This window comes from Artemia franciscana, chromosome 3 (genome assembly GCF_032884065.1).
Source record: "Artemia franciscana chromosome 3, ASM3288406v1, whole genome shotgun sequence".
NCBI lineage: Eukaryota > Metazoa > Arthropoda > Branchiopoda > Anostraca > Artemiidae > Artemia > Artemia franciscana.
Window position 1 is genome coordinate 45,620,136 of NC_088865.1, and position 23,801 is coordinate 45,643,936.

A 23,801-nucleotide genomic window follows, 5' to 3' on the forward strand; every position below is an offset into this window, starting at 1 on the left:
ACATCAAAAATGGTCTTGTAAAATAATAATTTGATACATATTTTTCTTATAAACCAAAATTGTATAGTATATACTACTATATTGTATAAACTACTGATATAAATAATTATTTAAAGGACAGTTTGATATACTATGTTAACATCAAAATTCAAAAAAAAATTTATTATGTTTATCTTTTCTTTCAATAGCCTTCAAAATCATACCTTCATCTAATTCTTGAAATTTCTTTTCAAACAGCTGCATTAGAATAAAATCGTATTGGTACAAAAAGGTTTACCATTTCACCTTCAAAATTAATAGTAATAACGACTATATTTCCATCTTTAGTCTTTACGCATTTCACTGCTTTAATTTTATTTTCAATTCCTAGATCCCAGTGTTTCTATTTCAACGGTTTAATTGCATTTATTTGTGATTTTGATTTCACTTAAAAGTTCATCCATTTATTAGCTGAGGATTTTATTTAATAAATTTTCTGAATAAGAAACAATTTTCATTCCATTAATAACCTTTTGATTTCTTCCCAGCAATCTTTCACTGGTGAAAGGTATCTGGGAAAAAATCCAGCCACGCGTCGGAAACAGGTTTCAGAGACTTTTCCAATAGCACTCTATTACAGAAATCTATCCCGTTTTGTAAGTGTTCATTTGAAAAGTTTTCACCTATTAAAGTCGGACCATCGATTAATGATATAATATTTGGTTAGATGTTGTGCATAACCTTAGCATTCTAGAAAAAGATGGTTTGTATTCTTAAAGTTTTGGAGAATATAGTAGGGAAAATAAAAAGGGTCTTATTAACCCATTAAACTTTATAGACTTTGAGCAGTAAAAGTTTTCTAGCAAAAGTTTAATTTCTATATCATCAGTTGATCCAGATGCATTAATATTAGGTTCATGTTTTGAAACATCAAAATAAAAATAATGGATATATCATTTTAAAGCCATTATGGTTAACAATAGTTCCATTATCAACATTTCGAAAGTTCGTATCGTAATGTAAAAATCTTTGATAAGCATCAGAATAATCCTTATTATTCTTATTAAAATCACATTTTAAATCTTCTTATGGATGTTTATATTCTCTTACTCTCACTTCAATTCTAGTATATTCATAAGATCAAATACTAGGTTAATTTGTGAAGCATTATCTTCTCTTTCTGTTTTTTTAATACTATAACAATTTTAGATGAATTATATATTTCAGAAACTACTTTCTCTGTCAATCCTTTGTTATTTTTATTGTCACTTATATAAGTATTCCACATTTAATTCAAAGAAACTTTTTTTAACTAATTTACCTTCCAAGTAATTTCTAGTGAATCAACTAGAATTTCATGTTGGTAGAATCCAAGATAAATACATTATATGAACTTTAAATTTTTAAGAACCATGTTTTATAATCGTATTTTTGTTACTATTCCTTTTCAATTGCTATTTAACATCTCTAAATACACGATAAATGTCTTGACAAAACCCAAATAATCTTGATAATGGTAAGTGCATGCTAGCTATATGAATTTCTTGTGTTTTCCAATTGTTTTCAATAGACTGCTATTAAATTCATCATTTTTCTTGGTTTTAACTAATAGATTTTCCTCTGCTTTTGCAGCAGCTTTGAAAGCACTTACAATCTCACTTTCTTGTGTAAATGAACCAATTGTTTGCGTTTAAACTTTATACCAAATTATATTTGTGGAGCTCCCTAAAAAACTCCCTAAAAAAAGGAAAAAATAAATTAGTGAGAATACAATTTGTGGCAAATTAGCTGTGCTACGCATTCGGCAAAATCGGGAAGATTGCCTTGAATTTAGAAGAACAGAAAGAGGATTCGTTATCTTTGCTGAATTCTGAAAGGATTGGACTGAAGGTTTGAACTGTGAAAAATATTGTAAGCCTTTAGTAAATATACATCAAATTGCGTAAAATAGTACTGGCTCTTAGACTAGTTGAAAAACCAAAAAGCCTGGCTTAATACTAGCAAAGAAGCTGTTGTGGTAGCCTAGACAATGGTAAAAAAGGTTCAAGGATGGATCTATAGCTGAAGTTTGGCTAGATAGGCTATTCCATAGCTAGAATAAGGAAAGTTTGAATACACTACTCACTTCCCCGTTTGATCTCTTGACAAATCCAATAGGCTAATCAATTTACTTGCAAATATAGCCCCCCCCTTGATAGTCCTTTATTTAGGCTAGGTTTACCCAAAAGGCTATAGAAACTAAAAGAAAATAATGAAAATCTTACTTTATATCATTCAGAATGTTTTTATTGATCAGATTATTATGTCTCTTTCATTATTGGTGGGTGGTGTTTACCCCTGTGGAAAACCCCTACAGATAATACCTTCTTCCCTGTGGTTGGCTGGTCTAATATCACTTCCTGTTCACAAAAAGGACTTGAATGCTTAATTTCTGGTCTAATGAGCACCCTCCAAAAGTGCTTGTGACCATGAGGAAGAGGTACAAATGAAGAAGGGACAGTCTCCCTCCTATATAGAATAAATCCTGCTCATTTTGGAGTTTAATGCTACTCTTTACTTTCATAATAACACCATAGAACAGAAATGTTCCCATAAATCATAAGGGCTCAGATTTCAATTTCATATTCTTTTAGGCTTTTTCAAAAGTTTTTTTTTTGTAACCCCCCTTGCCCCCTTCTCCAACAACAACAAAAATCCTGGTTACAGCCCTGAAGATTCTATGTCAAGTTCCACCTCCACCTTTCCCTTGTCTCTCCAATATAAACTAGTTCTATATTTATCTGATGACTCAGTGAGAGCTGGGGTTTTTTGGTGTTAAAATGGACCCTTTGAGGTTTCTCCCTCCCTTCCAAACTACAAAACAATCAGAGAACCTCATTGTAGAAGTTTGAGTGCCTTTTTAAGTTTTGTAATTTGTCCATTGCTTATAGATAGCATTTGATATTGGGAAACAAAGGGACATTTTTACTGGGGAGTTTTCTTCAGGGGGAGATTTTCAAAAGGGAGTAAATTTTGGGAATAATTTCCTTTCAACAAGGATTCATTTTCTGGGAGGTATTTTCCAAAGGGGGGGGGGTAAATGCCTAGAACTTCTGTTATTATTTACTTTTTAAACTAACCTACACAATGGTAAATTCCAGATTAAGAAGATAACTAGGTTAATATAAGCTATAGCTCATTCCTAGATTAAAATAATGCAGGAATACAATATTAGGGCTATTTATAGGACCAAGAGAGCAGGACTGCAGCTAAGTTAGGGTTCTCCATAGCTCCAAGGTGCATTAACAATGACTTGGAATTCAGCTTAGGTTTGTAGGTTTATTTAGATTATGTGTCAGCATTTGTCAGCACACTGAATAATTATGTCAGCACATTCTTTATATTCCCCCAAACTCAAAACTTAAGCTGCACTCCTGCAAGGGGTGAATATGGATTTGCTAGTGATTTGGATACTATATTTGGAAAGAGTTTGAAAAAGGAAACATGTAGTGTCTTTACTTTGTCCCTATGTCAATTATGGAATTATGTTTATGCCTACCCCAGTTAGCCAAGAACATAGTTGAAGATTATAATTCAGGTAGGTATAATGGGTAATACAGGGCTCCCATGGCCTCAGTAAAAATCAAAAAGCTTCTTCAAAAAGCATATCCAGATCCAGAGCCTTAACAGCCCTTTTGGAAGGTGTGAAGTACATGTCTCTAATTCCCCCCCCTTTAAAGGGCAATGACCTTTGGTGATGTTTTACAATATTTGCACTATAAAAGTGAAACTGAAAGAAATAGATCTGCTGCTCAATTGAGGCTCAAGAAAAGGGTTTTGAGCCTCATATCTTTGCTCAATCCAAATTTATATGGTTTTAAAGATCTATGAATCTATTTTGGTAAATATTTAGTGGTTACTCTCTCCATAAAGAAAACTATAAAATTCTGAAAACTACTTTAGAACTTCCAAAATACTTAATTTTTGTCATTGTCAGAAGTTACTTTTCTTCATTTTACAATATTGTGCCAATATACCCTAAGCCTATTGGAAAAATTGTATATAGGCCTACTCTTTTTGATTTTCAATAGCACAACTGCTTTTACTCTTAACAATTAATCAATAAAAAAAACTTTCCAAAAGAGAAGTTTTGAGAAGAAAAGTAAATCCAAATTACACTTAAGATCAGTAGAACTAAAAACACTGAAAACAAATTCTATTACAAAAATTTTCCCTTGCACTTATTACAACATTGAAAATAAAATGAAAATCACAGTACATTAAAATCTTGAATTGACAAGCATTCAGCAAATAATATCATTATATATCAAATGCTCAGTTTAATTTTATTAGTTCTTTCCAAGACTGTTCAAGATGTATATAGTTATCACTATAAACAAGAGTATGGCTACTGCCAGCCTCCCTAACTGTAAAAGTCTAAAGCCTACTGCATAATTGGCGCTTAACTAAAAATAAATTATATTGCAATTATTTTCTTTTTTACTTATTACAACATTGCAAATAAAATTAAAATTACATTGAAATAAAATCTTGAAATGATGAGCTTTCAGTGATTAATATCATTGTATATCAAATATTTAATTTCATTTAATTAGTTCTTTCCAAAACTGTTCAGTACACATATAGTTTGTAGTTAAAATGGAGTAGGCTTTAAACTTTTATAGTTAGGGAGGGGGCAGTGGCCAAACTCTTTTTTAGTGATTTTTGTTTGTTTTAAGGGTTATTTTGTATGTTCAATCAAAGTTTTACTTATTTTAAGATTTATTTATTTATCTATATTAATACCTGTTGTTTGTTTGCTATGATTGTTTATCTAATTTCTGTTTATTTTTAGTTTCATTTATGCTTTAACAGTAAAAGATTTTTGTTCATCTGAAGCTCCATTTGCATTTTCAATTCGAGTTCTTTCATTTAAGATTATTTTATTTATTTATGTTAGTACCTATTGTATGCTTGTATCCTATGATTGTTCATTTAATTTCACTTTGTTTTGGGTTTCATATATTCTTTAGTAGTAATTTCTGGTTCTTTTGAGTTTTAATTATTATTGGTTTGTATTTCTGCTAATATTCAGTCTAATTTGGCCTTTAATTTTCTTTGAAAAACTTATTTGTGGAAAGTTTTTTTTTTTTAAATCAATTTCTGTTTGTTTTTGATTACCAAAGTTTCAAGTTTTTAATCTCTCTATTTCAAATCAATTTTTTTTTTACATGAAAGCTATCTTAAAATTTTTATCAGAAATATTTGGGGAAAAATGGCAAGAAGACTTATTTACAGATTTATCATCTTATTCTTCCAACCTTTGTACAACTGTGAAAATAGCCTCCGGACCTTGGCTATTCTACTTTAAACATCTTCACTGCATTCACCATTTTTACTAATAATACTACCTAGGTAAGGAAAGCTATCCACTTGATCAGTCTTCTTGTTATGCAACATCACCTCTTCATTTATTCCCATCTAATCATAATCACCTTCATTCATTCCCATTCTAAGCAACTTGGTCCTCTTAAAATTAATTTTCAGTCCTAATTTTGCACCCTTAACTTGCAAAACCTCAAAACAATCATTAAATATGCTAAAACTTTCATTTAGGACACTTAAATCATTAGCATAATTTAAGACTTGGAGACTTTAGTTTTCACTTTTTATTCCATGCTCTCTCATAGCCTTTGTTGTGCCCTTAGCACAAAGTTCATCGAAATATTTTTTGAAATGATGATAAAACACTACTTAGCTTAAATCCTGATTCACTACAAAACCAGCTGCTAACATCATTTTCTACCTTAACTGCAGCAATGTTAGTCTCATAGATAGCACTTATTACTTTAATGTATTTATCTGGCATACCATACAAGGATAAGACCTTCATTGGAGATCATCTTTCAGCTGAATTAAATGCTTCCCATTTTTCAAAAAAATCATATTCATAATCTTCATCAATTTATCTCTAACAGCACAATCACCATATTTAAGAAACTCATTTATCACACTATCAACTCCTGGTGCCTTATTATTTATTATTCCTTTTAGTTCTGTGTCTGATTCTTCCTTGCAAAATAAGTTTTTCTTCATTTCCAAGGTGTCACAAACTCTCCCATTCTTTTCTGTATCATGTTCTGGCTTATCATTTGGGAAATCAAATTGGCGCACCTCAATTTCAGTTTTAGTGTAAATTGCAATCCCATTTCTGCTAATTCCATTCCCATCCTTTGTTAAAAAGTCAAGAAGAAAAAATAAATAGAAACCAATAAAATTAATGACTAGTTTTCCTGATTATTATACAGCTCAACAAAACTCGGAAACAACTTTTGCGATATCTTTCGTGTTTAGTAAGGATGGGAGTCAGTTTGTGGACTTTTTGAGATTTTATACAGGGCAATCTGTTGCAGCCAGAAGATAGGGTATGGGGGTGATGGAATGTAATTGAGGAACAGACAGGGTCTTGGTACCAAAATGAAGGCACAGGAGTTTTTTTCTCTTGGCCAATGTGGTGAGCTTCAACTTACCTAGTAGATAATGATATGGAACCTTTCCTCTACCATTTATGATTCTAAGTGCTCATTTTCAGACATTTTCAATCATATAAATATGCTATGAAGAAAGACCAAATGCCACACTGGACAAGCATACTCGAGTATTGGCCAAATAAAAGAACAATAAGGTTGGAGAAGATCTCCGGGAAGCAAGAAAATCTTATCAAAACTTTTAGAAGGGAAACTGAAGGGGAAACTTGTTTGATGATGTTTTGAATATGGACATCCCACTTCAAGTCTGCAGTAATTGTCACCTCAAGTAGTTTAATGCATATCACAGAGATTTTGGGAGGCACTAACTTTCATCTTCGATAAAGAAGCCTCCTTTGTGACATTGTCAAGTAATATCCTAATTGAGCTTTTAGTATTTCATCAGAAAAACTCAAGTGCAGACAGGTTGTCCACATACTTCTATTGCTCTGTGTGATCAGTCATGAGGCTATTAACCATTATAAGAAATAAAAGGGGACCTATCAGAGTTTCCTGGGGGACCCCACAAAAGATAGGAAAGGGTTTGGAATAAATATTTTTATGTTTAAGCACTTGAGAACAATATGTTAAAAAGGAGGCAACAATTTTAACTAGAAAGGGACTCACTTGAAACTGTGTCAAGAAGACTAACAAGGTAGTCTGAAGTAGGTTTCTCCTTGACAGGTTTCGAAATTGTTGTTAGCCAGTAAGTTCAAGAATCTCTGCCTTTAAACAACTAGTTAAGAAACTCTTGTACATTTTAAAAAAGCTGGGGTTAAGGTTATTGGTCGTACTTCAGTAAAATCGTTCAGGCCTCCCATCTTTGGGACTGGAGTAATATAGCCCAGCTTCCAGCACAATGGGTAACATCCGGAATTACTAATATCATTAAAAATACTAACAAGGGGGTGTTGATAGTTTATTGGGAAATGCTTTCATTAGATCAATTAGATATCAATGGGACAAATACTAGTTTTTTTTAGTTTATGTATTTTTTCCATTATTTGCTTTGCTGAAATTTCCAGGATTTTATCTTTTGGAGTTTTAGGGATTAGCTGGTTTTCTGGGAGAGGGGGGAACGTTTGCACATCTGTTCAGGTGGTTCATCTGAAGAAAATCAAGGTTCTTACACCAGCAACCCCCCAATTCTTTCAATTTCTTAAACCATTGCAGACATTTGTTCTGTTTTAAGTAATTTAATTTATTCTTACCAAAACGAGAAGCAGCTTGCCGTATTTCTTTCTTTATTTGTTTATGGAGGGCTAAGGCATCTTCTTTCTTTTCGAGGCGAAAAAGTTTTAGTTTCAAATGGATTTGTCCTTTTATTTTTTCATTAATGTAAGGCTTATCTGACGAACATATCTTCTTGGTTACCTCTGGGAAAAAATTTCGGTAACTTGTCATTTATTTTGTTTGAAACAAACTAACATTTTAATTAAGATTTACACACGACAAAACATCATCCCAACTCTCAGACGTAATCCAAAATAAAAAAACCTTGACTGTTATTGGCCGGTACGAAAACTCAGAAACTGAATAACTTGTTTTTAAAAATTAAGCAGTGTTTTCAAATGGAGCATGAAATGACCATCAAGGGGGGGTTGTTGGAATATTGTAAAAGGTTTTAAGGTTTGTGCAAATGGCATCCAAACTGGTTCCACTTTTTGTGGTAGGGAAACCAACAATCTGCTTAAGCTTCTGATCTTTGCACAGATAATTAAGGCTCAGTTTGTTTGGGTTTCCTACTATAAAAATACCGGCATTTGGATACTTCGTCGTCACAAAGTCAAGACTTGCTTGTAGCCTGTCATGAAAATTACGACGAGAATAAGCATTCTGTCCGGGTGAATAATGAAATGCGCAAATTATGAAATTAGTGTGAGGCCGTGGTAGGGATTTGGGCTTAGTAGATATCCAAATGATTTCATTGCAATCACCATGACCTGGCACATGGATAAGGGTAGGAGATAAGTAGCTCTTTGCAGAAGTCATTACTCCTCCTCCTTTTTTCCTCAGTGGGTGGTCAACCAAGCGTAGCTTTATAAACTCCTGAAAACCAGTCATTTTAAGGAGATCTGGATTTTGTGCCAGGAGTTCAGTAACTGCAATTATATCAATGTGATTCAATTTTGCTGTTGCTTCTAAGTCAACTAACTTTTAAAAATTTAAACTTTCAGTGTTCTTAAGGAGGAATACGGGGAAATGATAAGTTTTTTTTTTATCAAACTCTTTAACAACAGATTTTTTCAAAAAAGCTTTATTCTGAGGCAACTTTGGCAGGGTGCAAGCAGTAAAATTAATGCTGGGAGTAGGGAGAACATCCCCTAGAAGTGAAATATTATCATTCAGGGTATTGTAGGAAAGTTTGTTTTAAGACTAATTCACCACCCTGGACCGAGAGACAACTAAACTGGTTTTGAAGTGGGAGGGGAAGAGGTTCACTTTTAAAAGTTTTGGGTAAATTGTGAGAGCTGGGGGTAAAAATTTTCTTTTTTCAAAAGTTTTCTTCTAATAAAGAGGAGACGCTATATCTTTTGTCTGAATAATTGCAGTTAATCAGTGAATCATTAACTGGTGTATGGTTGGACTTGAAGAGTGAAGCTTTTACTGCTCGATGGGATGTAGTGGATAATTTTTGGGGTGGATTATTTATTACAGGATAATTTTTGGATGTAGGGACTCTCGAACCAGAATCACCCTGGTAGGGTAGCCAGGAGGATAAAGTGCAAGGAATGGGGGAAAGGTTTCCTAGTGATCTGGAAACAACTCAAATTGGGAGTGTTCTGTATATGGGGTGATGGGAAGGCAAAATAAAGCTGGGAGAGGAAATTACGGTTGAGGGTGTCTGAGAGGGTAGGAATCGGGTTTATTTCGGCAAATAACGGTGGAGTCCCGAACCAGTCGGTAACATGGAGAGGAATGGAATGGAAAGGAAGTGGATTTTTGGGTGAAATTTGAGTGGGAGGGGATTTTGGGATGGTCTGAATTGAGTGAAGTGATTTTGGGGGGTTGGGTTGACTGGACACTCGTAAGTACTTTGGGCGGAGGATTGTTTTGAGGGATGGATTCCTGTGGTACATTGTTCTACATAGGGTATGCAGGGAGATAAGCTTGAAAGTAGAATGGAACACTATCTAGGGGAGGAGGGCGTTGGAAATACTTTCGGTACCTCCCTAAAAAATGTTGAGTTTTAAACCTACCCTCCACCCCTTATGATATATGGTTGCTTCCACATTAGTACCTAGCACTTTCCTGTTTTTGAAATGGTCGTTTCTAGAACTTGCCTGTAGAGGTGTAGGTTCTTCTTTCGTCTTCTTGTTTGGATTCTTGTGGAGATGCTTTTGCATAATATTGATACTGGGACCAAATTCTAGGTAAGAGTGTTGGTGGTTTTAATGATCAAGTTTGTCAATTAGTTCAGTTCTACTAAGCGAGAAAGGAACCAATCTTGCCATGCCAAGCTGCAATATACGGATTCTTTTCAGGATATGTGACTGCATAGATCTAGGAATAATAACGGCCATTGCCTTTCACAAGGATTTTGTCTGTGACAGTTAAGTCATTTCTAACTTGGTAAAAACTTTATTCACCAGATGAAAGTTTCTTAATGGTTTTTGGTACTTAGGCATGTTGGAAGTAGCTTTGAAACAAAGTGTACAGATAATTTTTTTTGTCAGTTTTATATGATAGTCAAGGTAAAGATGATTCAGATTATTTGGGATATGTATTCCTTTGCTAAGCCTGTGCTTAATGTAAAATTAATTAGGTGGAATTTTGAGAAGTATTCTCTGTGTAGGGGATTAATATTATAGCTGGGTGATTCAGTAGGGCTTTTAATAACTTGTGATCTGTTTTTGTCCTAAAATGTTGACTGTGCATATATTGATAGACGTAATGGCAGCAGAAAGTAATGGTACTGATTTCTTTCTTTGTTTTCAACTATTTTTTGTTTATTGTTACTTAGAGACCTGGGTGAATAGGACATAATTTCATTATTTTAGAAGAGTACTGCTCTCAGGCCAGATTTTAAGCCATCAACTTGGAGTTGAACGTTTCTACTTAATGAATCAAAATACTTAGCACATTTTACAGTCTAAAAAATATTTAAAGACTTTACAATATTACAGTCTTAAAAATAGAGCTTCTCTCAACTCTTCATGATTGGCTGTGCATTGAAATGTACTCTCTTCCAAAAGAGGTCATGGGGGTTCCTTCACAGTTGAAAGATTTGAGGTGAAGCCGTGATAAATTGTTGGAGGATAATTGAGTGAGATTGTCCCAAAAGTTATTCATAACAAGCAAAAAAGTTAAATGCCTTTTCCCCCTGGTGATAGGGCAAGTTAGGTTTTTGATTGTGACCTCTTCTGTGCCTTTAGAGTGAAGGGCTAAAAATCAGGCTCAAGAAATCAGAGATTAGTGTCTTTTTTGCCATAATTACATAAATATATTCCCTCTTATGTATAATGAATGGTAACTTTAGGAGCTAGTGTGTTTGAGACTTGTTGAACCTTAGTTATGCCCTCAATGGCCATGGGCCATATGAGCTTATGCTAATCTGCATATGATTTTAGAGGACTTGGAAGGAATGTTGTGAAATCATTTTGTACACATTAAACAAGGTTACTCCTAGGATAGCTCAATGTGAATCAGGACTAATCATTAGAACAGTGTCAGATAGACCCAGGAAATTACCTTTATACACTTTAACACATTGGGGTCCATTTTTCTAAAAGGCCCAATTGGGTCTCCATTGTATAAACTTGATACGCCGTCAGTTTCAGAAGTACATTAAACTTGTCAATTTAATTTGAGCAATGGCTCGTTTAACCAGTATAAGATTTTTCTTCCTTGACCTCATAATTGCATATGGTTAATCTTAGGTGACATCTTTTTGTGATTTTAACTGCTTTGAATTTTAGCTTATACAGTCAGTCATATAGCTTCCTCATTAATTCTTAGCTGCATAAAAAAAAAAACAACTTTGCAGGAGCTTGAGTATGTTTTGAGAACATTCTATCTTGACTAGCCAGTAGTAGCTAATGAGATAAACCTCATTATGAAAATGTCTGGTGTGTATCTCAGTGTGTATGAGCCTTAAAAAGTACCATACAGGGTCACCACCATGGTCAGATCCTAAAGTGCTACAATTGCCCAAGTTTGCGCTTGGAGACTTTGGAGATTTTTGTGATGGAGACTTCAATGAAAATGGTTGATAAACTTCTTATCTATTGTCTTTTTTTTCCCTTAAATTTTTTCCATTGTCTAATAATGGCGAGCTTTCTAAACTGATCTCATTTTTGAGCCTATCACATTTGCAGAGTACCTGTCTGTTCAGATTTACACACGACAAAACATCATCCCAACTCTCAGACGTAATCCAAAATAAAAAAAAAACCTTGACTGTTATTGGCCGGTACGAAAACTCAGAAACTGAATAACTTGTTTTTAAAAATTAAGCAGTGTTTTCAAATGGAGCATGACATGACCATCAAGGGGAGGTTGTTGGAATATTGTAAAAGGTTTTAAGGTTTGTGCAAATGGCATCCAAACTGGTTCCACTTTTTGTGGTAGGGAAACCAACAATCTGCTTAAGCTTCTGATCTTTGCACAGATAATTAAGGCTCAGTTTGTTTGGGTTTCCTGCTATAAAAATACCGGCATTTGGATACTTTGTCGTCACAAAGTCAAGACTTGCTTGTAGCCTGTCATGAAAATTACGACGAGAATAAGCATTCTGTCCGGGTGGATAATAAAATGCGCAAATTATGAAATTAGTGTGAGGCCGTGGTAGGGATTTGGGCTTAGTAGATATCCAAATGATTTCATTGCAATCACCATGACCTGGCACTTGGATAAGGGTAGGAGATAGGTAGTTCTTTGCCGAAGTCATTACTCCTCCTCTTTTTTTCCTCAGTGGGTGGTCAACTAAGCGTAGCTTTATAAACTCCTGAAAACCAGTCATTTTAAGGAGATCTGGATTTTGTGCCAGGAGTTCAGTAACTGCAATTATATCAATGTGATTCAATTTTGCTGTTGCTTCTAAGTCAACTAACTTATAAAAATTTAAACTTTCGGTGTTCTTAAGGAGGAATACGATGATAAGGTTTTTTTTTTATCAAACTCTTTAACAACAGATTTTTTCAAAAAAGCTTTATTCTGAGGCAACTTTGGCAGGGTGCAAGTAGTAAAATTAATGCTGGGAGTAGGGAGAACATCCCCTAGAAGTGAAATATTATCATTCAGGGTATTGTAGGAAAGTTTGTTTTAAGACTAATTCACCACCCTGGACCGAGAGACAACTAAACTGGTTTTGAAGTGGGAGGGGAAGAGGTTCACTTTTAAAAGTTTTGGGTAAATTGTGAGAGCTGGGGGTAAAAATTTTCTTTTTTCTAAAATTTTCTTCTAATAAAGAGGAGACGCTATATCTTTTATCTGAATAATTGCAGTTAATCAGTGAAGCATTAACTGGTGTATGGTTGGACTTGAAGAGTGAAGCTTTTACTGCTTGATGGGATGTAGTGGATAATTTTTGGGGTGGATTATTTATTACAGGATAATTTTTGGATGTAGGGACTCTCGAACCAGAATCACCCTGGTAGGGTAGCCAGGAGGATAAAGTGCAAGGAATGGGGGAAAGGTTTCCTAGTGATCTGGAAACAACTCAAATTGGGAGTTTCTGTATATGGGGTGATGGGAAGGCAAGATGAAGCTGGGAGAGGAAATTACGGTGGAGGGTGTCTGAGAGGGTAGGAATCGGGTTTATTTCGGCAAATAACGGTGGAGTCCAGAACCAGTCGGTAACATGGAGAGGAATGGAATGGAAAGGAAGTGGATTTTTGGGTGAAATTTGAGTGGGAGGGGATTTTGGGATGGTCTGAATTGAGTGAAGTGATTTTGGGGGGTTGGGTTGACTGGACACTCGTAAGTACTTTGGGCGGAGGATTGTTTTGAGGGACGGATTCCTGTGGTATATTGTTCTACATCGGGTATGCAGGGAGATAAGCTTGAAAGTAGAATGGAACACTATCTAGGGGAGGAGGGCGTTGGGAATACTTTCGGTACCTCCCTAAAAAATGTTGAGTTTTAAACCTACCCTCCACCCCTTATGATATATGGTTGCTTCCACATTAGTACCTAGCACTTTCCTGTTTTTGAAATGGTCGTTTCTAGAACTTGGCTGTAGAGGTGTAGGTTCTTCTTTCGTCTTCTTGTTTGGATTCTTGTGGAGATGCTTTTGCATAATATTGATACTGGGACCAAATTCTAGGTAAGAGTGTTGGTGGTTTTAATGATCAAGTTTGTCAATTAGTTCAGTTCTACTAAGCGAGAAAGGAACCAGGAATCCATTTTAACTGTAGCTAATGAGATAAACCTCATTATGAAAATTTCTGGTGTGTATCTCAGTGTGTATGAGCCTTAAAAAGTACCATACAGGGTCACCACCATGGTCAGATCCTAAAGTGCTACAATTGCCCAAGTTTGCGCTTGGAGACTTTTGCGATGGAGACTTTAATGAAAATGGTTGATAAACTTCTTATCTATTGTCTTGTTTTTTCCCTTAAATTTTTTCCATTGTCTAATAATGGCGAGCTTTCTAAACTGATCTTATTTTTGAGCCTATCACATTTGCAGAGTACCTGTCTGTTCAGCAAAGATGACCATCATTAACTGCAGTAATGGTGAAAATGGAGTAGATGCTAGTTTTGAGTTAGCAGAGAAGACTAAAGAAGAGGCTAATGTATATTTCAAAAGTAGGTACTAACTTACTTTTTTGGTTGGTCCATCCAATAGCTTTCCAACCTATAAAAAAAGAACTTTTATCAAGCTTCACGTGTTTATGTTTTCCTTGACTGAATAATGTAGTCTCTGATTTTGTTTATTTGCCAATTTTTGAGGTTACACAAGTACATATACTTCCCCTAAAATGACTTCATTACTACTTCAAAGGTTACCTAATGTGGTTATGAGATTAAGTTTTTGTATGCTCTTGAATTGTTGTATAGTAGGTAGATAAAGACGGCGAAATTAAAAAGATTACAACTTTTGTTGCTCATTTGGATATGTAATATTCCTTAATCCAACGAGCAATCAGTTTTTACTTTTTTTTTGCAAGTGATTCATATTGCAAATATTCCTTACTCCACGAGCAATCAGTTTTTACTTTTTTTGCAAATAATTCATATTGCAAATATTCCTTAATCCAACGAGCAATCAGTTTTTACTGTTTTTGCAAATAATTCATATTGCAAATATTCCTTAATCCAACGAGCAATCAATTTTACTTCTTTTGCAAATAATATTCAGTACAGAACCATTTCTGAAGATGTGTGGTCATGGATTGAAAAAAGATTACACGAAAGACAAAAATAAATGTTAAGCCGTTTTTGTTAGAACTCAAATATTTTCTGATAGTTCTTAGATATGATATAGTAGTATGAAATAGGGATATTTGGAAGACATTGAAGAAAATTTGTAATTTGACGGAGTTATTTCTAATCCCAGCATGCATTGAGGATTCCAAAGATTTCTGCTTGTATCTTAAAATGGAAATGAACGAAAGAAAATGCTGGCTTTTTTAATGCGTAGCTAAGAGCATGGGAAAATTATAAAAGCGGGAACTAGTAATAGAGGTTAAAAAATCAGCGCCATCTTGCCTTTGGTGTTTTTTTGCCATTCTTTCAAGCTTCGCAATAGGCAGAACAGATGTAGATGGATATTAGTGGGGTTAGTTTTATGCTAATGAAATGTCATCAATTCTTTGGTACAGTAGTAAAGCATCATGGTATTAGTCTGGTAGCACTAAAAAAGGAGATACTTTCTTCTGCTTAAAACTGAGGCCGGCATTTTTCAAGCAGTAGGGAGTCCTTCGGATGATTTTCTGAGGGTGCTACCCCGTTGCTACGGTGTGCAGGTGTTCTTTCAGACATAAAAAGTACTTTATGGTCCCTCCTCTATTCCTCATTATAAAACTATTCTAGGGTATAGGATAATTTTTAGATGTGTAGGGTGGACCTGTGACGTCACTACATGCCTTTCTTTATTCATGCCTGTATTACTTTATTTTATTTAATTGCAGATCAAGATTATCAGCAAGCCATTGAATTGTACACTAAAGCAATCGACTTGAATGGATCATCAGCAATCTACTATGCAAACCGGAGCTTTGCCTACTTAAAAACTGAATGTTTCGGTTATGCTGTATTAGATGCTACCAGGGCAATTGAAATAGACAAAAATAATGTCAAAGGCTATTATAGACGTGCCTCTGCTTATATGGCTTTGAATAAGCCCAAATTGGCTTTAAGGGACTATGAGTTAGTAACAAGATTTAGGCCGAATGACAAAGATGCCAAAATCAAATATGACGAATGTAGTAAAATTGTCAAAAGACAAGCTTTTGAAAAAGCCATTTCCGTTGATTCTTTGCAAAGATCAGTTGCAGATTCAATAGACCTAGATACAATTGGTAAGTATTGTTTATTTATTCAACATCGTGATTGCAACTAATATAGCGTCATATTTCAGCGTCATTGCCTTTTGAGGATAGTAAAGATCTATATTCTTACGCTAATAACTAATCACCAATTACAGTTAGGTTCAAGGTACACCCCTAAAGAAGTCTCAGTTCTTTGACTGGTAATGAATGTTGTCAGGGAGTTCGTTTATTTTGATTTTTTATTATTTCTTCCATTCATATTTTTTTTACATATATTTTTATTTGTACATATTTTATTTATTTATTTTTATTTTAATTAGCTTTATTTTTAATTTGAAAAAGTATCCTAACAACAGCGTAAATAAATACATCGTTTTACTTTTGCCAATTTATATTTGTGCAAACTTCATATTTCAACCGTGATCACTGAGTCCAAACTGTCATTGCGACTGAGTCAAAACTGTCATTGTAGCCATTATATCGTCATATTAGTGTTAGTATCACGCCGGGATAGGGAAGTCCTATGTTTCTAGTTTACTAAGTAACAATCGAATAATGTGAGGCTAATAGACTAATTTGACTAATATCTGTGTAGTTTAAGACAGGTTAAAAGGTGTATATATTAGGTCTCTTCGACTATTGAGTTGATAATATATGTTTCAATCACACTTGAACCCTTTTTTATTTTGAAGAAAATCCTAATGTTATTATTATTATTGTCACGATGTCATAATTTTTGTCATAATGTCATCATTAACAAAGATATGCCTCCACTTTGGACAACTTATTTTTGTGTAAACTCCATGTAACAACCTTGATTGTTCAGTTTATACTGCCATTGTCGCCATTACACCTTCACGTACGATGGTCGTTTGTTCTTGTGCAAAAAAGGAGACATATCGCTGCTTCCCATGCGAAGAATTTTTCCTTGTCGTTCAAGGTGGAGGACTGTAATTCTCCAAAAGGATTTTTTTCAGATATGGTGATTCCAGTAGTGCAGTTGTCAGTTCGAACCGATATCATTTTTCGGGTTTTGGACTATTTTTTGAAATTCCCATAAATTTGTCTTAGCAACGAGCTTTTAGTTAAGATGAGTTTAAAATAAAAAATGACTAAACATATCTTACCAAAGTGAAGGTAAGATAAGCCCAAATAGAGGATCGTTAGATATGGTTGATATGAAAATCCTAATTGAAGAATTTTGAACGATAGAACCAATAATAACGATACTGAACCTTAAACGATACCGATACTGAGTTAACAATAAGAACGATATTGAACCAATATCGTTGGATATTGGTTCAGATATGGTGATTCCAGTTGTACAGTTGTCATTTCGAACTGACATCATTTTTGGGGTTTTTTGGACTATTTTTTGAACTTTCCATAAATTTGTCTTAGCCACGAACTTATAAAAAATGAATAAACATTTTACATACATTCATATACGTGAAAAACAACTTCTTTAACTAAATCTGCTGGCTTGTCCATTTTGTCCCATTTTGACTTTAGACGCTTGTTTGTCTCTCATTTTAGGCAAATTAACGGTCCTGTGTCAGTTCGTGGCTCAACCTGCCTACGACCATAAGCAGGCGTCCCTTGTTTACCTCTCATTCCAGGCAATCTAATAGTCCTATGTCAACTTTAAATTCTTAGTCAACCTGCCTGAGACTCTAGGTAGGCGTGACTTGCTAAAAGATAACAAACAAGTATTGGTCCAATAAAAGAGGCACCTGCATACTTCCGCCGTTTACCCAGGCCAAATTAACCAAACGCTTGGAAAACTATAGGTTCTATCATTATCTTAGCTCTAGGACTATCTACCTTGGTTCTACTGCCCTAGGAATGACGCATGGACGGATAATAGATAGACATGTCTATTAACAAATGAACTAACATTATTTTTGTACAATCTTAATAAAGGGGGTATTAAGACCAGGTTTGCTTCTCACTCAATTGGACTATCTGTCTTGGCTTTTTCTACAATTGGCGATGACTTGATGCCCACAACTATTCCATTTTAATTCACAGGGAATTCAGAGGTTCTAAGGGCATGTCAGAAAAAAAAATCTTTAAGACTGATTATAAGCAGGGACTAACTATGCAACCAATGTATATAATGCAAATAAGCATATGTATATTTTCTCACTGAGCTGCTACTTGAGTCAACTTGATAGAAAACAAACAACAGAAACATCTCGACCAACCACACATTTCAAACAACTATTAAAAAAAAAAGACTCATGTAACAAATTAAAGCTCATCGGTTGGAATACATTGTTTCCTTAGCTTTATTTCAAAATTTTTCTAACCTTCTAATTTTATTATTTATAGGATCATTGCTTTTTTACAATTTGGTTCCTCGATAGATATAAGAGAACTTTTAACTCTTAAACGATAGATTTTCATGAAGTGTAATGCCTAGATGCTTGACACATGATTTCCATTCAGTCGCACCATCATTATATTTTAATCAGTTAATCCATGGATTGTAAGTGGCTGTTCTTGGGAATAAATTAAAACTAATCATAGCAGGGTGAACTTGAAGTTTGTTTACACACATCCAAGTTGAATCGCTATATAGCGATCCTCTGTTTAATTCAATCAATCCTGTCTCTGTTCTTGCAAGACAAATTAGCGACGTGTCATTGGCAAGCGTCAGTATTTTCACTTCTTAAGGATGATGGAATAGTTTTCTGAAATTATTGTTGATATTTGACACAGTCTGACTAAGGTCATTTACGAAAATTAATAACTGTCTAACAACAAAACCTTCTGGAAATCCAAATGTAAGGGGAGAACTCGATGATCGCTGTGAATAGATCTGAGCATACTTTTGACATCGTTCTAAGAATGCACGTGACCATTCAAGCAAGGACACCTGTGACCTATGAATTAGGTAATTCATCATGAAGCTTTCTAGTACATTTTTGTTACAAGGGCAGGGGTTGAAACATTTTGTTTCAACCCCTGTTTCAAGGGCATATTTTACTACTTCGGTTACCTTGGCTTCTTGTATATTAATGTAAGATGTAAGGCTCACCTTTCTGTTGCTTTAAACATCTTCATCCGTGAACAACTCTCGACTCATTGGCTATTTTACTTTTTACATCTTCGTTGTATCCACCTTTTATATTAAAAATAAAAAAAAAACTAATTTTTTTAGCTGAAAGTAAGGAGCGACATTAAAACTTAAAACGAACAGAAATTACTCCGTATATGAAATGGGTTGTCCCCTCTGCAATTCCTCGCTCTTTACGCTAAAGCTTTTAATTGTTTTAAAAAGCAGAATTGTGGCAAAGAGTCGAACTTTAGCGTAAAGAGCGAGGAATTGCAGAGGGGACAACCCATTTCATATACGGAGTAATTTCTGTTCGTTTTAAGTTTTAATGTCGCTCCTTACTTTCAGCTAAAAAAATTAGTTTTTTTTTTATTTAATTTCTGAACGTTTTTGAATTAATGCAAGTTTGGTTTTGGCTCTCCGCACATAAATTATTAAAATGAAATATGTATATTAATTCTTTTTTTTGGCTAAATGGCTTTCTCTTAGTTTTGATCAGACGATTTTGAGAAATAAGGGGTGGAGAAGGAGGCCTAGTTGCCCTCCAATTTTTCGGTTATTTAAAAAGGCAACTAGAACTTTTAATTTTTAACGAACGTTTTATAAGTAAAAAATATACGTAACTTAAGAATTAACTTACATAACAAACTTTCATAACCTTATATTTTCATTATGTATACGAGGAGGTTTGTACCCTCGTTAATACCTCGCTCTTTACACTAAATCGTAAGTTTTGTCCCAGTTCTTTAAGAATGACCCCTGAATCAGAAAGGCCGTAAAATAAATAGTTGAAATTACTAAATACTTTAGCATAAAGAGCAAGGTATTTATCTCCTCCTAAATACCTCGCTCTTTATGCTAAAGTATTTTTAAAACCTCTCATATGCGTTATAATCTCTGTTCGTTTTAAGTTTCAATGCTACTTCTTCCTTTCATTTGAAAAACCATTTTCATGTTTATTTTTCATTGTTTTCTTATAGTAATGCAAGAGAATCCTGCGCCCTTTTCATTGAATTTTTCTTCCCCCGTGACAGATTCCTCCAAGGAAAGATCCTCCACCATAGCCCCCTCTCGTTAGCCCCACCCCCAAACAAAATAAAATCCCCCTGAAAACGTCTGTGCACTTCCCAATAACCATTATTAAATGTAAACACTGTTCAAAGTTTGTAACTTGCAGCCCCTCCCCCAGTGATTGTGGGGGAGTAAGTCATCCCCAAAGACATAGTTATTATGGTTTTTGACTATGCTGAACAAAATGGCTATCTCAAAATTTTGATCCGTTGACTTTGGGAAAAAAATGAGCATGGGAGGGGGCCTAGATGCCCTCCAATTTTTTTGGTCACTTAAAAAGGGCACTAGAACTTTCCATTTCCGTTAGAATGAGCCCTCTTGCGACATTCTAGGATTACTTGGTCGATACGATGACCCCTGGGGAAAAAAAAAAAAAACAAAAAAAAAACAAACAAACAAATAAACACGCACCCGTGATTTGTCTTCTGGCAAAAAATACAAAATTCCACGTTTTTGTAGATAGGAGCTTGAAACTTCTACAGTAGGGTTCTCTGATACGCTGAAACTGATGGTGTCATTTTCGTTAAGATCCTACGACTTTTAGGGGGTGTTTCCCCCTACTTTCCGAAATAAGGCAAATTTTCTCAGGCTCGTAACTTTTGTTGGGTAAAACTAAACTTGATGAAACTTATATATTCAAAATCAGCATTAAAATGCGATTCTTTTGATGTAGCTATTGATATCAAAATTCAATTTTTTAGAGTTTTGGTTACTATTGAGCCGGGTCGCTCCTTACTACAGTTCGTTACCACGAACTGTTTGATTAAATTAAAAAAAAAACAATTTTTTAACTGCAAGTAAGGAGCGACATTAAAACTTAAAACGAACGAAATTAATCCGTATACGAAAGGGGTTGACCCTTCCTCAACGCCGCGCTCTTTACGCTATAGTTTGACTATTTGTCACAACTCTAATTTTTAAAACAATAAAAAAAATAACCAAGGTAAAATAAGCTATCTATTTTCTCCATTCATTTTTCCCTAACATCACCACTTTATCCTGATTAATTCCAAATTTAAGGAACTTAGTATTCTTAATATGGATTTGAACTTATTATCACTCTATGAGCCCCCGAAATTTTCATTTTTCTATGTTTTTTTCAAAATAGAGTTTAATTTCTCTATTTGAGACTGTGTTCTCCCATAGCTTATGTGGACGAAGTCAATCACAATAATATTTATAAGCGGGGATTAGCCCGAAAAGAAGGCCCCGAGGAAGAAGGCCCCTCAAATGTACACTCAGCAGGGCCAACTGTCGTGTTCACGCGTCAGATGAGTTACAAACCTTCTCCCAGTAATGGGTTAAATTGCATGGTGAAGCAGAACACCATCGTGGGAGGATCCTCTATAGGAGGACAACTGCGGCAGGGTGTAAGATCCAGATTTATGGACAACGGCCTCTGTAAAGGGCTGCCTCGACCCTTTCGGGGTACCTGCAAGACTGGGAAACTTGCAGTCAATTTTTCCCACTTGAGGAGTGGCGCCCCTCGAGGGAATTATAGCCTAGTAAACAACACAGCACTCGTACGGGATTCTGATTATTGGATAATTTTCTGGGCTTGGTTTGTTTTGATGGGTGTTTTCAGGCTGAAAAACCTCTTCCTAGCTAATTTATCTACTATGGGCTGCCTCCCCGTAGTAGCATAATATTTGTAGGCATGAATATATAATGAGTCGGAGGTAATAGGCTTGGGACTGTCTGTGCAGGATTTCGACTCTTGTTGATAGAAGAGCATCGCCAAGTGCTGAAAACCATGTTGTGACCAAGATGGGCCCAGGATTGCACAAAGCCTCCAACTTACTGGAGGTCCCAGGGACTTCTTGCTGTCCGGTTCTAAGCCGGCTTAAGCGCTTCGGTGTAGACTTGAGAAGATATGTTGGTCCCCATCCTGCACTGGTATCCGGGATCACTGCTTTTCTTGAGGCCAAAATAATTTCAAAGATTTAAAGAACATGAAAATTGGAACTTGGAATGTTACGACGTTAAAAAATGACTATCGCATCGACATTTTGACTGACGAATTCAGACGGTTTGAACTGGATTTATTAGGAGTTTCAGAAACTCATATCCCAGGGGTAGGAAGCATGAAATTAGGTGACATAGAATTTGTTTACTCAGGAAGGAAGGATGGGGTACATAGACAGGGAGTAGGGCTCATGATGAATAAGGAAGCTGCTAAGTCTTGTTTAGGCTGGGAAGGTATTAATAATAGAATACTAATTGCTCATTTTATGACTAAAAAGTTTAGGGTATCAGTTATAGTAGTATATGCCCCCATTGAACCAACTGATGGAGATACTAGTGACTCAGATGAATTTTACTTACAGTTACAGGAGCAAATAGACAGGGTACCAGGTAGAAATATGGTGTTTTTGCTAGGAGATTTTAATGCCCAGGTTGGTAGAAAAAGGGATAGATGGTATCCTAGCCTAGGTAATTTTGGTGTAGGAAAAGAAAACAGTAATGGCTATAGGCTTTTGCAATTTTGTTGGTATAACAACCTAGTTATAACCAATACGGTGTTTGGTCACAAAATGGCCCATAAGTTGACATGGTATTCACGTGATGGTAAGACAGCAAACCTTATTGATTATGTTATTGTAAACAGAAGACTAGCAGGATCAATACAAGATACTAGGGTGTATAGGAGTGCCGTTATTGATGTTAAAAGTAAAGATCACCATCTAGTAGTGTCTAAGGTTAATTTAAAGCTGAAATTTCGGAAGAGTAACTCCCTCCCGGAAAGTTATGATGTTGGTAGACTTCAGGATGAAAATTTGAGAAAAAAATTCCAGGAACAGTTGAGTACTAAACTTGAGGGTTTAAAATTTGACAATGTGGAAGATGGATGGAATAATTTCAGAAAAACAATTTGTGAAGTTGCTGATGGTGTCCTAGGGAAGAGTGCTAAGACAGCAACTAGGAATATTAGTGAAAAAGCTTTAGGTTTAATAGAGAATAGAAGGGGTTTGTATAAGAATTATCTGAGCGATAGGTCGTATGAAAACAAAAGGAATGTAAAGAAAGTGGAGAAAGCATTAAAATATGAACTAAGGAGATGTGAAATGGAGGCGATGGATAAAATTGCTGAGGATCTGGAAGATGCGGCTAGACGGCATAATAGTAAAATATTATACTGGCATGTTAATAAATTGAAAGGGAGTAGCCGATCCGGACTAGTCCCAGTTAAAGATAGAAATGGGGCCACAATTAGTGATAAGGAAAAAGTTAAAGAAAGATGGGTGGAACATTTTGAGAATGTGCTAAACCGAGATACAGTTGCAGGAAAAGATATAGATGAAAATGAAAAAGTTTGTGATACCTTGGATGTGAAGGAAGATTTGTTTAGTGAGGAAGAATTAGCGACAGTACTAGAAGGATTAAAAAATAATAAGTCCCCAGGTGCTGATAGTATGATTGATGAGTTCCTTAAATATGGTGGCTCTGAGGTTAGGAATAAGCTACTGAAGATTATGAACATGATTTTTGAAAAAGGGGAAGTACCCAATGATTTGAGGAAAACCTTAATTAAACCACTGTATAAGAAAGGTGACAAGAGTGAATGTCGGAATTATCGAGGCATTAGTCTGGTCTCTGTAGGTAGCAAATTACTGAGTAATATGATACTTTTTAGACTGAGACATGCTGTAGACAAAGTTTTAAGGGAAGAACAATGCGGTTTTAGAAAAGGTAGAGGATGTGTCGACCATGTTTTCACTCTTAAGTTAATAATTGAGAAGTCCCTTCG

General features: G+C 35.1%; 1 protein-coding gene across 3 annotated transcripts in view; it reads left to right on the forward strand.

The window, feature by feature from the left end:
- The first annotated feature begins 1,706 nt into the window (after positions 1–1,706).
- LOC136025322 (serine/threonine-protein phosphatase 5-like) overlaps positions 1,707–23,801 on the forward strand; it is a 132,591-nt gene continuing 110,496 nt past the window's right edge. Inside the window, exons 1-3 of one of the 3 annotated variants that reach the window (XM_065701231.1) lie at positions 1,707–1,890; positions 14,118–14,236; positions 15,562–15,951. In XM_065701231.1, the coding sequence (XP_065557303.1) occupies positions 14,140–14,236; positions 15,562–15,951 (487 nt within the window). In that variant the 5' untranslated portion in view covers positions 1,707–1,890; positions 14,118–14,139. The other 2 variants (XM_065701232.1, XM_065701233.1) reach the window with 2 other exon arrangements.